The 16346-nt window shown below is 36.8% G+C and overlaps 1 protein-coding gene across 1 annotated transcript; it reads right to left on the bottom strand.

Moving 5' to 3' along the window:
* Positions 1-1033: 1033 nt before the first annotated feature.
* Positions 1034-16225, bottom strand: hhla1 (HHLA1 neighbor of OC90). Its single transcript, XM_039694679.2, has 15 exons — positions 16042-16225; positions 13917-14000; positions 13771-13830; positions 13378-13458; positions 12782-12865; positions 12576-12659; positions 12398-12481; positions 11898-11954; positions 11422-11502; positions 11303-11332; positions 11086-11163; positions 10020-10373; positions 6297-6492; positions 4983-5065; positions 1034-1300 (listed from the first exon to the last, which is right to left on the bottom strand). The coding sequence occupies exons 2-15, from the start codon at positions 13996-13998 to the stop codon at positions 1257-1259; spliced, it is 1398 nt and encodes a 465-aa protein (XP_039550613.1). The 5' UTR covers positions 13999-14000; positions 16042-16225; the 3' UTR covers positions 1034-1256.
* Positions 16226-16346: the final 121 nt, after the last annotated feature.

Genomic DNA, 16346 nt, shown 5'->3' with positions numbered 1-16346 from the left:
TATATATATATATATATATATATATATATATATATATATATAATTAAATCTTAAATTAAGTTTTCTTTTTTAATGTTTTAGAATGTAATTTATTCCTGGGTAGGCAAAGCTGAATTTTCAGCATCATTACTCCAGTCTTCAGTGTCACATGATCCTTCAGAAATCATTCAAATATGCTGATTAAAAAAAAAGTACAGAAACTGAGAATAATTATATTATATATATATTATTATATATCTAAATGTCGGTTTCATGGGTGATGATCTCACTACTGACAGAAGATTGTTTGCATTTTCTCACCTTTCTGCAGGGTGAAGAGGAGAAGAAAATACAGCAGCCTCATCTTTATCCTGATACAAAAGAATCAGTTGTACCATCCAGTATTCAGTGGCCAGTCAAAGCCAAAGCAAGAGTTATAGCAACGAGACACACAGACATCCAAACTCTTCACTTCAGAATCTCTTCTAATGCAGGTGTGTGTTTAAGAGACGAGAAAACATCCCCAAAAATGAACAAAGCCTTATTTAGAAAACTCTAAAAGGTTAAAGGGCAAAAAAACAGGGTGGTCATCATGGCAACAGGGCTGCAGGAAGTACACATTCTTTATATATGCTTCAGGTCCCACATGAAGAGATGAAGTGGGATCTCTCACACACACCTATGCCTCTCTTTTATCCAGGGTAAAGGTCTTGACCCCAACTGAAAACTGGGGTCCTCAAACAACTAGCCATTGTGTATGTGTGTGTGACAGGAACTCAGGTGAGGATCAAGCAGAAACTGGGGGTTGTAAATGATTCTTTGTATTCTCTGGGTTTCTAGTTTCAATTAAGCATGATGTGAATGATGCAATACTCCAAAAAAAGAATACACAGCACACATAATTATTATGTAATCTATTTGTAATGACACTGTATTCAACCAATTTTAGCAATCCTTTCAGTACTGATTGACCTTTATAATACTTTTCACATTAAACACAAAGTTATTTTAGTGTGTTTGTTGGTGTAGTTAGACAATACAAATTAGACATGGGTAAATATGTTTGGTTTTATTCGTGTTCAGGACAGGAGAGACAAAGTACAATGTCGACACTATAGATTTGCACACTACTATTCAGATTCAGAGATGCTTTAATGTAGTTCATTGTTTAACAGAACACGTTTCTCTCTCTTACGCACACACACACATACACACACACATTCTGGATTTCAGATGGTTCAGATGTCTGTCACCGCAAATGATTCTCAGTTCTTGTCTTATATCTTCACACACATTCTTGCCAGACATTTCTGCTTCAGATCTGAGAGAGAAAGAGATTGTGTATTAGTAAATTACTTCAACATGAACTCAAAATTGAGTTGTAGTGCAAGATTCAACACAGCATGATATTACAGTACAAAATATGTTTGTTTTTGTAATCTTTAACACAGCTTTCTTGACATCACCATGGAATGGCTTCTTTTAATAATCCAATAAATTCCTGTTAATAATTTTTTTCTCATCGAATAACTTTACATTATGGAAGTAAAATAAGGATTTGAGTGCTCCTTTATGCGGACTTTAAAAAATGAACTTTTAACAACCTGCATAATATCATTTTTTTTACTAAATCAAAATGTGATAACTTGATCTTACTTTGAAACAACAAACTTCTCTAATGATACATACCGGACTTGAACAATATGTATGTGCGTCTGCTCAAATCAACAACCAGTGGATTGCACCAAGAACCCTTCTAACGTTTTTATTTGACCGTTAGCAAAAGCCACGCCCCCAAGTTATCGTTGCTACGCCCGTCAAACAAATGGTCACATGCGTGTCAGTGACCTTTTCTGGAGCAATACCTCAGCGATATCTTCCAGATCGATGCACAAGGGGTTACAGTATGGGTTACAGGAAGGATATGAAGAGTTCAGATGCAAAAGCCTCTAAATGCCATTTGAAATTTTCTTCTAAAATGACCATTTTTATCAAGCTTGTATATTTAAGTTCAGTAATTTCACTTAAATGACAATTAATAGGTAATCTTCATTGCCATTTAAGTGAAATTACTGAACTTAAATATACAAGCTTGATAAAAATGATCATTTTAGAAGAAAATTTCAAATGGCACTTAGAGGCTTTTGCATCTGAACTCTTCATATATTCAAAAGATAAAATACGCAATGAAGGAGACACGACTACTATCGAGGCGAATGCATAGGGCGAATGCTTATACCGGTCTCAAGCGAAATCTAAGAAACCCCATGACTATGGGGCGCCGTTTGTAAAGCGGCTCATGCTGAAAATAACAGCAACATTTTGTCACATTTAGCTTCAAACTATGTTTAAAAAACTGGTATGAATTTTTGACAGTCACTTTTTAGCACATTTGCATCTATATTTGTCAACTTTTGTGTCTTAGGCCATCAATGTGTACTTACATTTACGAGTCATTAAATCATGTTTAATTTGGACTTCTCTGTGCATGCTCTTTGAGGTGTGCCCCATAAATCTCCATTGTATGACTGATAGACAACAATTGAAAATACTGTGGAAACAAAGACACCTACATCTTGGATGCTCTTGAGGTAAGCTAAAACATATCAAAAATTAATTTCAAAGTGAAATTTTTAAGAACCAATCATAGTGCATTTTTATTGAACAAGCTACACTCAACTGGCCACTTTATTACACATTGCTTTTGCTCTCAGAACTTCCTTAAGTCTTAGTAGCATAGATTCCACAAGGCGCTGGAAACATTCCTCAGAGATTTTGGTCCATATTGACATGATACATTAGCATCATGCAGTTTCTGCAGATTTGTCGGCTGCACATCCATGATAATAATCTCCCATTCACATCCAAAAGCTTCTCTATCGAATTGAGATGTGGTGATTGTGGAGGCCATTTGAGTATAGTGAACTCATTGTCATCTTCAAGAAACTAGTTTGAGATGATTTGACATTTCGCGTTATCTAGTTGGAATTAGCCATCAGAAGATGGGTACACTCTCTTTTTATTTATTTATTTTTATTAGGGACCATGTACAATCTCGAACATTAATGTTAGCATTTGATGCATTGTACCAGAGTTAGCCAAAGGCTAATTTACATTTGCAGTCCCCTTTACATCCTCAGTCTTAAAGGAATGGACATGGTCAGCAACAATACTCAGGTAGGCTGTGGCGTTTAAAAAATGCTCTACTAAGGGGGTAGTATGCTTGGTACTAAGGGGACCAACAAATGTGCCAAGAAAATATCACCCACACCATTACACTACCAGCACCAGCCTGAACCATTGGTACAAGGCAAAATGGATCCAGGCTTTCATATTGTTTGCACCAAATTCTGACCCCAACATCTGAATGTTGCATCCGACCAGGCAAAGCTTTTCCAATTTTCTATTGACATTGCTTTTTTGCAGACCTCGGTTGTAACGAGTTACTGTTGCCTTATAGCAGTTCGAACCAATCTGTCCATTGTCCTCTGACCTCTGAGAAGACAATTTTCAACCACAGAACTGCTACTCACTGGATATATGCTCTTTTTCTGGACATTCTTTGTAAACCCTGGAGAGTGAGAAAATCCCAGTAGATCAGCAGTTTCTGAAATGCTCCGACCAGCCCGTCTGGCACCAACCGCCATACCACATTCAAAGTCGCTTAAATCACCTTCCCCATTCTGATCCTATTCTGAAAACTGAAAAATGCTGCCTTTGGAGGAAGTATTCTAAGGCAGGAAGGCATCACGTCAGAATCCAATGTTGTCTGGATACCTTGAGATACCTTCATCTGATTGATTTCTTAAGCCAGCAGTTCTATCTTTCGCTGCCTTTAATATCCCACAATCCCATGCTTTCCATTTTTTTAGTTTAGCTAGAAAAAGAAATAAGGCATCTGAAAGTTGCGCTTGCTGTCAATTTATGTATAAATATATGTTTTTGACCAACGTTACCCACTCCCGATGTCATTTCTAGCGAGAAATTACTATCATAGTAAGTAAATATTCTCTTATTTATCACCAAATCTTGCTCTGTTTTGCTGTAAATCAATTAACCGTTACTCTGCCTCAGTTCAGTTTCATTGTGAAACACAAACGCTGCCTGTGTAAGTCCCTTTAACTGTCCAGTAGAAAAACGTTATTTCAATACAAGATATGTTACTCAATAATGAAATCCAGTTCATCCAGTAGGACACTTTATTCTTATTTTATTCAATTAGGATCTTTCAGGAGTGATTCCAAACTCTGTATATATTCCTGTAGGATTTGCCCTTAGGTGACTGGTGTAGTATCTGTGCATTTCTGTGTAATCAGCTCATGTCTGACATCAGAAAACGATATTGAGAATGGCTGAAAATGATATTTGAGAATGGTTGTATGCTTGAGCTGTATGTGGCCTCAAATGCCATGAGATTATTCAGCGACTAAGCAGTTTACCCCGCTGGAGACACACTACAATCAAGTCTGCCTGCAGCCTATTTCATCTTATTCTATCTTTATCCTGCAAAATACTCTTCACCATCAAGACTGACCTTAGACATCATTAGTCCTGTAGGAAGAGTGTGTTTCATTGTATCACACATACACACATGCACACACACACTTTAATGAGTTCAGATCCACATGCAGGTACAGATTCTTTAATGAGGCCTGTCTTTAACAGTGACCTGTGTAAACACTCACACACTGATTTAACCACAGAAAGCCATAGCTTTAAATAATTCACTGCACTGAAACACACAAATAATGATTAAGGGATATTAAAACTTCAACTGCACTGAAAACAAGAATAAAACTTGGTTAAACTAATTTTAGAAGAAGGAATAATGCAGGGTTTTCAATAATCTGCTGCTGTTGCTGATTTTAATGGACTTTCAGTGAAGGTGTGTGATGACATTTTTAGTATGATAATATAATATATTTATATATTTTTTATTATATGATAGCATGTTGTGATTTGATCTCTGTTAGGGTTAGATTTGTTGACGCTGTGTAACTCACTTTTGGAAAAAGTGACTCTCCTCATTCGACTGCAAACCTCTGCTGTATGTCTCTCGTACCAGCGATGGCTGTCCACACAGTATCTGTAGAGCACAAAAAATAGCAAACATCTTGTTTATACAATTAATACTATTGAGGATATATGCTAAAATACTTACTGCCTGATACTATTGATTTTGTAACCAAAACTGTGACATAGGTTCCGAAAGTCTGAGATCACTAATGCTGTCAGTACTTTCACTTCTGTTTTACAGTTTTCTAAAATATAATATAAACATTTGAGAAGATTAATTGAAAAATTAAAATGAATTTCAGATTGTCTTAATATGCGAGCTGTGTCTGAAATCGCTCCCTATCCACTAAATAGTGCACTATATCGGGTGTCGGCCATTTTGTAGTGGTGTCCGAATTCTGAGTGAACGACATCATTCCCTACATTCATTCACTACTTTTACCCACAATCCTCTCTGAATTCGAGTGTACATTCGATGTACACTCGCTGAAGCCCTATTTCCCACAATCCAATGCGGAGAGAACTGAGCGCGCATGTAAGTTCGGCGCGAGCAAGTTTAAACCAGAGATTACATTACATCCAGTGGAGGATTTGAAAAATATCCGTTAATCGTCGTTTTGAACATAATAACGGTCGACGGAGGGCGCTCGACGACACGTCATCTGTGAACGTGAGAGTTAATGTACAATTACAAAGCTGGCACGGAGGTATAATTACAAAATAAAGTCATTATGATTGTTATTGTTGTTAATATTATTTTATAAAGTAGGTAATGTAAGATAAAAGGAGTTTTATCAGTACGCGTGACGAAGCCTTTTCTGCGACAGCTCCAACTCTCCGACGCACAGTGTAAACGTCAGCGTCCAAATTCACTCACTTCATCTCGTTCACTCCTTGCAGATATAGTGCACTCAAATGCCATACACTATATAGGGATTAGTGAATGAGTGAACGAGTGAGCGGTTTCAGACACAGCTCTGGTTTATCCCCTTATAAACTTAATGACAGCAGCACTCAGGCTTCATGAAAGCAAGGCAATTTGACCTTTTGTACAATGGAGGTCACATGGTGGTCAGTGCCACAAATTTGCATATATAATTGACTTAGAAAAAGCGTATTATTTACTAAAAAAAATCCATTTATGTACACACTTTGATTCCCAGGCTGTCAATATGACTTCAGACATTTGGACCCTATTGAATATCTATATATGTAACTTGCAGGTGTTCTGTAACATGCATCTCCGTTTTTATGTCTGTTTTAAGACTAGTGAATAATTGAGTTGTTGTGTAGAGCTGTACCTCCGTAACTCTACTGCTCTGTGACTGAATCCTCTGCACACACACTGAGAGTAAAACTTGCAGAGCTCAAACACACATGGCTGCAGCTTCACTGAGCTGATAGTCGCCCTGCCCCAGATCGGCTCCTCTTCAAGGGTCTCTTTCAGGTCCTCTTTTTCACTTCCTTGACGAAGTAGCTCCATTCTCCATGGGCATCCTGTCAAAGAAAAAAGTCATGACAAATAGAATAATGGACAAGAATTATGTGTCTGCTATCCAAACATTTTTAGCATCGAGACAGCAATTTAAGCTCAACCAATGACTTGAGTTTGGGGGAGGTCTGTTTTATCAACAAATAGAAGGGTACTAATGTAGGCCCGTTCACACCAAGGACGATAGCGTTAGCTTCAATTCCTGTCTCCTGCGATACCTTCATCTGATCGATTTTTGAAGGCAGCATAGATGTATCATTCGCTCCCTTTAAAATGCCACAATCCTGTGCTTTCTAGTCTGTGACAGTTAAGCAAATAAAAATAAAGATGGCGTCTGAAGGTTGCGGGTGGCCATTTTTTTGTGTTTTTGATCAACGTTTCCCACTTTTTAATGTCATATCTAGCTAGAAATTACTAGTGCTATAGATCCTTACGTTGCCACAAAAGTCTATCCAAAATCAGTTTGGTGAGGTACATTCGTACACAAACGCTGCCTACAAAGTCATTGCCTGATTTTGGGAAGGTTTCGGATGCAGCCCAGAACGATAACTACAAAGTTTTAATAATCGTTCTAATTCTGTAAGAGAAAAAAAGCAAGTCCACCACACCATAACGACTGAAGAAGACCAAAATCTTGTTATTACTTTAAGAAGGATTTTTTCCAGCTGATGAATGATAAAAACATTGACAGCCAAATAGAATCCGCCCGAATTTAAAAAGCTAAAAAATTGCAGCGCGTGTATATGATAAACAGAACATCGTCCCATGCTGTGGAAGCAGATTTATAGTTAGAGTTACAGTATGTTTATCATTCTTGGTGTGAGCAATAAGCCTAAACAAAATCTCACAAAGCCTTCATGATCACTCATTGTGAGAAAAATTGTATGAATTAGAAAATATCTGTAGCCTACCGCTGTGGTGAAGAAAGTAAACAAAATTATGTATTTAAGTTAAAATAAAGATATGAAGTATTACTCAAGTAAATATAATACTCAGCAGCTACTGTAGGTGTACTTGTTTTTAATTAGTGACACTGTAGTGCAGAAATTATTGCCATGCCACATGTCCTGATTTTGCTGAGTAAAGGCCCATTCACACCAAGCATGATAACTAAAGATAACTATATTAGCAGCGGACAATATTGTTCTGTTTACATTAATAAGCGCATGCTGTCTGTCACTTTTGTGCTCAAGCTTGTTACAGCAGGATCGATTCCCATTGTCTGTCAATAGTTTTATAGTTTCTCGGCTGGATACCGACGATATTCCAACGATATCGTTCCTCGATGCTGTTATCATTACAGCTGTGATGTGGTGAGGAGTCTGCTATTCTTTAATATTGAGAATGATTTTAGAACTATAGCCTATCTTTATTGTTATCTTAAATGTACAATATGCAGGATTTTTGCAGTAAAATATCCAAAAACCACTAGGCCAATGTTATATATTTTGTTTAGTTGATTACTTACAATATCCCAAATGTTTAATAGCCTACTATTTGTAAATCGTGAGAAAATTGCGCTGTTTAACCAAGGAAACGGGACGTGTGGGCAGGGGTGAGGAGTCACCAGTCAATGACGTCATATCCGCGTTACCCCCGGTTTCCGCCAGGTTTGACCTCGTACGTACTGCACTAGTAAACAAGGCGACAGACGTCGACAACTGGGTCGGTTATGCCCGTAAATGCGAGCTCAACAGCGCGTGAGCGTCCCTAGCAGAGTTTTGTTCAAACATTATGAGCATGGCAAGCAGACTTTGAGACAAGAGGACTAAAATGAAGATCAACAGCGACTAACTTCGACTTGACAGAGACGCGAGTGCTGCATGTTACTTGAGCAAAACAGGTGAGCAATATAGATCAACATGATGATGAAAAGTTAGAATCTGTATGTTATTATCTAATGTTAACGTTAATCTACCTCAGTCTCATTCAGCCAACAAACAACCCAACACACACAAATGCAGTTTTAGTTTGATAGTGTAACGTTAAAGTCCCCGTGAACCGGAAGTTGCAAACGATTTTTCTCCAGTGCTGTGACGTATTTCCAAGTGAAACGGAATATTGAACAGAGGGCAGGGTTTTACTCTAGAGCTCCTCCTCTCCATCTCTCGCTCATAGCAAACTAACGGTTTGAGGGGAGTGGTTAAGCGTTTCCCCACCCAAACTGTAAAACCTACGTCATCAGAAAAAGAAACCGTTCCAGACCGGAAGTAACTTTTCAGTTTTTGATTAAAGATTACTAAGGTAAAACATTTTTTTTATATATATTCACTTGCACGGATTAATTGTTCACCACAAGACTAGTAATATGCGCTAACAAAGTAAATAGGTTCAATTTTGATTTCACGGGGACTTTAACCGTTAGAGCAAGTAAAACAGCTCTGCGTTACCTTAAGTTACCTCAAGTTTAATTCCTCTAATAAACTGACCTGTGTGAGTAATTCAGCACTTGCGTGTAGTTCGGTAGAATTAAATGTCCTTATTCCTTTATATCCGCGGGACTCGCGTTGTTTAGCGCTGGTAAGTTACGTCTAGCAATCGCGCCCTGCTTCATACTAGTCAAGTTTAAAAAAACATTAATGTATTCACTCATCCATTAAAGATCGTCATTAATATACGACTTTGTTATTGTAATTGGTTAGTGACCCCTGGAGGCGAAACAATCTTCCAAATCGTCCTTGGTGTGAACGGGTCTTTAGACGTGTTCCTGGGTCAACATATTTGATCCTGGAACAGCATTCCTGTCCGAAAACGTAATGCTAACCATATCCCTACCCCTAAACCTAACCCTTCACATAATTTATGTTATCTCTAATATCAGAGGGAAATGATAGGTGAATAACACTGATATAGGTGTACCTAATTCTGGTTGTAAACCAACTTGACATAAACTGTAAACTTGCCCCTCAAATCTAATTGGTTGATTGGAATGTTGATCCAGGATCATGTTGCACTTGGTGAAATCTCAGACTGCTATGCCACAGTACTCTCTACAAAGCTGCATGTTATATTAGCTTCTGGTGCCATCTAGTGGTCATATCTATTTTAATTTGCAGGAATCAATGTCTACTCAAGGGTCATTGAGGGCTCCCACTCTGAATGGGGACACCTGTATTGAGAGCTGTTGACATGGACAACAGGTAAGCAGTTCAGCTGTCTATGATTCACCTCTCTCTCTCTCTTAACTCTCTCGCATATGCTGTGGCCTTTGTGTGTTGACTCGATGAGACAGACTTAAGTGTGTATATTGATTTTTAATGTGCTTTTAACCTTTCCTGACCCAGCCAAATCAAAACAATCTCCAGGGAAAATAATGGACCGTTGCTATGGATACTATCAATGACTCAGTCTGACTCCATTCAAATCAAATCATTGTCATGGCAACAATAAAATTAACCCTGCCAGCCTGTGCCAAGGCTCCACTGTGTCGCGGTTGCCGCTTTAACAGAATAAAAGGTCAAACTTGTCAGATTCCATTGTGTGTGTGTAGTGTGTGTGTGTGTAGTGTGTGTGTGTCGATGAAGGGTCTTGCCTGGTTTTTCTGTATGCAATACTTTAGTAAGCTGCTGGATGCTTGTCATGGTTGTTTGTCTCTGAGTTGGCTGTGAAATTGTTGCGGTCACCATGGTAGCGATGGTCTGTGAGGTTACCGTGGTCACAGTCGCGTGTGGTGATTTTGTTGGCTGTGTTGTCATGGTTTCAGCTTTTGGCTGGGTTATCACAGCAGTTGTGAGATGGCTAGTGGATGCGTTTGTCATAGAAACAGTAGCAGTGGTCGTCAGAGTGACTGTAGTGGGAGGGGCTACTGACGAGCTAATAAGGGGTGATGATGTCATTGTTGCGAAAGTGGTTGGCAAGACTGTTTTGGATTCGTCGCTGGTTGACACTGTGGAAATAGTGGAAGAACCAAGCAGTTAATTACACAAAACAGTTTAAACTAACTGTTTATTAATTCTGGGAACAATTTTTTTATTGGCTGCAAAATAATAACCTAAAAATAACCATTAGGGAAGGAATCTAAGAATAACCATTTAAATTATTTTAGATTATTTTAAAATAACTTGGGAAACGTTATTTTATGGTTGCAAAGTTTTTGGTTCTCAAAAAATAACCAAGTGGCAACCAAATACTAACATTAGGGGAACATTCTGTGTTTGCTAAGAAGGCAGTAAGTGTCAATGCAAAGTCTAAAGGGATAGGTCACCCAAAAAATTAAATGAAGTCATAATTTACTTACGTTGGCGCTGTTCTAATGCTGTATGCCCTTTCATTCTTTTATGGATCACAAAATGAGAATAAAAAAAAATTGTCCCACTCGCACGGATCCATATAATGCCACACCCTATTTGTACACCCCTAGGACACTTGGACATGGGCATGCTGTGATACTTGCTATTCACTGCCATTATACAGTATAAATGAGTGCAAGCAGGATAATTTTTTTTAAATTCTCCTTTTGTGGCCCATAAATGAAAGAAGTGCATATAGCATTAGAACAACACCAGGGTGAGTAAATTATGACTTAATTGTCATTTTAGTGGGAACCATCCCTTTAAACCTTTAAATCTGCAGATTTAACTCCTAAATAGTCAAGATACCTCTGCTCCTGTAGGAATCTGTACTGGCTTTAGGCCACAGCACCAGGTCACTGTTGTTTGGAAGGTCATGCCACACTACTGTAAGGGTAAGACACGTTCTGACTGGTAAGATTTGCATTCTCATTAAATGTTCATATATCATTGCATAAAGAAAATTATTTCACAGCATAGACAGTAGCATCATAGCTGACAACAGACACTCTTAGAACTCACTTACCAAACGGCAGCATTGGAAATGTCATATTGCCTACAGGGGGGGGGAAATCATAGTATTTGACCAGCACGTTTCCAATTTATTAAATTGTTGTAGTGATAAATATAAGTGTGTGTGTGTACCTCTGGGTATTTCCTCAGTGATGGTCTGATTAAACAAAGGTGTGACTGAGCCCATATCCCACAGCTGAGACAAATCACTGTCTGAACACATGCCCTTACTTTAGTTTCAGGTTTTTCTTACTTATTTTGATAATAAAAAAGGAGATTACAAATTAAAGGTAGCTAAAAGCATGAATAATTGTCAGTAATAAATGTAATGCATTCATTTAAAAGTGAGTTAACAAAATAATAATAAAAAATCGAATCAAATAATGTCATGCATTACTTTGAAGAGTTAATTCTTCTTCTTTTGGATTGCTCTTGTCTGTATGCTTTTGTAAAAGTAAGTCATGGTTTTGAAAGGTCATAAATGCTAACAGAATTTTCATTTTTGGTGAACTATCACTTTAAGAAAATGACTTTTTGCAGTATAATATTAAAAGGCGCATGTGACATTTAGAATAAACTCTTACAAATCACTTCATGCTAGAACTCACCTGTCTTTCCAGCCATGACACAGATATATATGCAATCAGAGCTGTTCTTCTGACTTACTGGAATAATGATAAAAGCACACACACACACACACACACACACACACACACACACACACACACACACACACACACACACACACACACACACGTTGGGTTTACTGGTTTATGTTTATTGGGCACTTTCCATTGACATAATGATTTTTATACTGTTCAAACTGTATATTCTATCCCCTAAACGTACCCATCACCTTCTGCATATTTACATCTTTAAAAAACATCATTTAGTATGATTTATAAGCTTTATAATCGTATATAAGGTTGCATTTTGTCCCCACTATGAGTTTACCAAGACCACACAGACACAATGACACTGAGAGCATGGCATATTATGTGAGAAGGACCAGTGCTACAACATTATAATACATTAATAGTGAGGCAAACAGAGGTTCCATATGATATTATATCCAGGAATGTGTAGGTGATTATAGTTGGTGCTTTACCTGAAAGTATAGAGTTGGACTTAAATAGTTCTTGCAGGTAACTGGTGGAATTTCCCATTACATCCAATAGAATAGCCGTGAAATCTGGAAAACACGAAAGGGATTTAGAAATATATTTCATTATCATTATTATTATTATAAGATTAGCAATCAAGGTCGACCGAAGGAGGTTTTTCACCTGTGAGGTCATTGGTCCTGTTTGTCAGACAGTAACAGTATCTCAAGGAAAATAAACTGCTCTCAATGTCCTGAAAGTTTGAGACTACACACACCCACACATGTGTACATGATGCACAGATACATGCTTGCAAACACGCAGAACTACATCATATTTGTGTCATATTGGTGCTGTAGTTACAGTGTTATTTGGATAAGGGTAGTTACTATTGTAGACCAGCAGCGTGAGCTTGTGGAGAGAGAGTGAACTGTGTGACGTCACACTGAGTAAAGAGAAAAGATGCTGTGAACCTGAAAACACACGTAAAAACAACACTTTGAGATGTGTACGTGCATTTGCTTCTATATATGCGTGTTATTTGTCATTTTTATCATTGTTTTTTCTGAAACATGACTTTTTAATCACATCTTGAGTGTTGTATTGCGTTTAATAGTATTCTGTGCTGTAAAATGTTTGGAATAAAATGGCTAAATGCAAAAATCAATGATTTAATACCTATAACATAATTAAAAATTAAAATAATTTAATATGTAATACTATAAATAATTTCCCACAAAATATATATTGAAATGTTATATCATTCTTTGTTTAGATTAGCATAGTTTCTAACATGTAATAATATTTTCATAATTTAAAATTAAATGTATCGGTCTGAGACAAAGGTAAAACAATAAAAACTTTAAATTAATGATGAAAGCGTGATGTAAAGTTTCCAAATGGTTTTAATGTGCCCTTCATTTATACCCCTGAGACACATGGTGCCCGTAACCAAATAAATATGTGTGTGTATATATTGTGATACCTGGTTGTGAAGAATTGATGAGTGTGTTGACGAGTCCTGTAAGATCTATAGAGGCAGGGTCAATGTCCTCTGCTGGGATCTCTGGGTAAATGAAGATTATACTTATTTATACCTATCAGCTATCGATCGGCAAAAACATTAATGCTCTGTAAATTACTCCTAAATCACACACACAGCTGAACCTCATTACCAGTTTCCACCACATTTATCATTTCACATTGACCAAATCATTAGGCCTGAGAAAGTAAAATCATTTTAAATATTCAGTACATGCAATGATTAATAAACAGTTAAACGCCTTCTGTATGGCTTTTTCAAATGTGTATCCGTGTGTTGTACTAGAGCTGTGTCCCGTTCTGATTGGTACTTGTCCTCCATGTAAAAGTCTCTGACCTGTGGACATCAGGAGCTCTCGTTTTTCTGTTTGCATCCACTGGCTTTGTCTAGAAAAAACTGAAACATACATATTGTTTACCTCTTGACTAGCAGATAAATGAATGCAATGTTTGTATTTTTATTTGTATTCTTCATTTACCAACCTTGTGCATAAATAAGGAACAGAGCTACTATGACAGCGCAGATTCTGATGCTGATCCAATGTTTTAGTTTGAGATTAGCCATCTCTGCAAAGCAAAAACGTTTTTTTTAAAACACTGAAACTATGAACAACAACTTTTCAAAGATTGTAGACTATATATGCACCTGTTTCGCATACCTTAATAAATTACATATATCTAGTCAACAAAAGTGTTAATAGTAATGAGAACATACATTATACACAGTGAGCCAAGGTTATTAACTGATTTTTAACTATTAACCGTCATTGTTAAATAAAATTAAATATAAATATTAGCTGAAAAGCACCTTAAGGTTCACTATGAAAGTTTTTTGTGTGAGTGTGTGTTAAAAATGATCAAAATTTAAATGAGGCAATACATCAATCCTTCTTCCAAAACGTGTTTTTGTTTTACCCCGATTTATATTTTAGATCTGGCTGACAGGATGTTTTTTTCGCGCGGGAAATTGCATACATAGGTCACTCGCTCGAGTGTGTTTCGTCATATCCGAATTATCACCAGTTAAAAACAAAAACAGAACAGATAAGAGTCTGCTGGCAAAAAGACAACATGACAGAGTTTGTAAAAAAGAAAAACAACACTGGCTTGGCTTTAAGGCGCAGAAATTGTGATTTTATTACACAGCAGGTGAGTAAGGTATTTTATTGAAACGATAAAGCTCTTTAATAGAGTTCATTGTAAAGCATAAGCCTATCTATTGTGAAGGCCGCACAGTCACGCAGGCAGAGCCGAAGCACAACCAAAATAATGATCTTCTGCAAAATGTATGCAGTTTTGTTTTTTAACCACTAGAGGGCTAAAAGTTACAGTTATTGGTTGAAGCAATAAAATAATTTACTGAAAATAAATGAAAATAAAAACTAAATAAAAATGAAACCCATATAGCAATATATACATGACAAAAGCACATAACAGAATTATTCAAAAAAAAAAATTAACTAAAATAAAGATGAAAAATAAAAATATATGAATAAAAGCTAATTCAAAATATTACCACAACTATAATAAAAATAGAATTCCATGGTTATTATTAAATTTAAGCTGGCATATTTTTTTTAATAATATGAAATTATAAAACATCAAACATTCAATACCAAGTAGGCAATAGCTATAAATAATGCAGAAGATATGCTAAGACAAAAACGACTGCTTATACATACATTTTAAAAATAGTTTTCAGAAATAATTAAAGTGGAATGAAATGATCAGAAAAGATCAGATTGTTGTTGCTGCTTCTATTTTTGCCTCCTCGTTGATTTCTGACTCCGGTGTGGACATGCATGTGGATTTGTGAAATAAAGCTAAGGCTCTTTGTTTGACAAGATTTCACAATTCTAATTAATTTCCACAGAGAGTGGATCAGTCACTGCAAACTCAATTAGCCTCTATCAGCGGCTCTTCTCTAACTCTCTACACAGATCATGATGTTCACAAGTTAAAATGAGCAAATAACATTAAAGATGAAAGACCTCATTAGTAACGGCACAACAGCACCAGCTCAATCCTCTAGAGAAATTTAGCTACAAAAATCCTTTTAACGCCAGTGTGGAACAGTTACCGTCAAAATGTTTAATCTTTCAGTTCCATCAGATTTAACCTTTTTAATGCCTGCTGTAATTATAACACAAACTGAGAGAGAGAGAGAGAGAGAGAGAAGGGAGAGTAATATTTTTTCTTTAAAACATGATTTTTCTGTGTGTAAAGTTGGTCTGAACGCAGACATTTACCTTCAACAAATTTGTGAAATCATTTTCCCTGAACCTTTTCTTAAACCTAGTTTCTTTCAGTAAAATGGAAAATAAATTAATAAATAAATGTATTATGTATTAAGTACACTAATTCAGTGCAATAAAAAATATACAAAGATGAATTAACTGCATTTTTAAAATTTCCACAAAGACCGAATTATTAATCCAAACTAAAATTTCACTGTTCATAAAAAAAGAAAAATATCGAAATAATAAAACTAATACATAACAAAAAAGCATGTGTACGACATTAAAATTAGCTACATTTTCAAAGTGCATAAGCTGAAACGGTGAGTGTGTGAGGAAGAGTGTGAACTAAATAAAAACCCCACACTCACCTGCAGAAGAGAGACGCAAACACCGCAGGACACAGACAGCCGTCTGCTCGCTGTCCGCTGTCTCTCACACACTCACACACAGAACCAGCAGGGCATCATGGTCCCTGGAGAGGGCAGCAGGCTGTAATAGCTCTCCAGTGTGTCACCTGAGCTCAGCTGGCAAACACAGACGACCTGCTCTCAAACCAGCACACACACACACACACACAGATACTCTCACAGATATAGAATCGTTCTCTCTTTCTCTCATACACAAAGAAACTCACACAGATATAGATTCTCTCCCTCCTGCTAAATGTAACACA

Source organism: Pimephales promelas, chromosome 5 (assembly GCF_988280905.1).
Source record: "Pimephales promelas chromosome 5, fPimPro1.hap1.1, whole genome shotgun sequence".
Classification (NCBI taxonomy): domain Eukaryota; kingdom Metazoa; phylum Chordata; class Actinopteri; order Cypriniformes; family Leuciscidae; genus Pimephales; species Pimephales promelas.
This window is presented reverse-complemented; position numbering and strand designations above follow the sequence as displayed.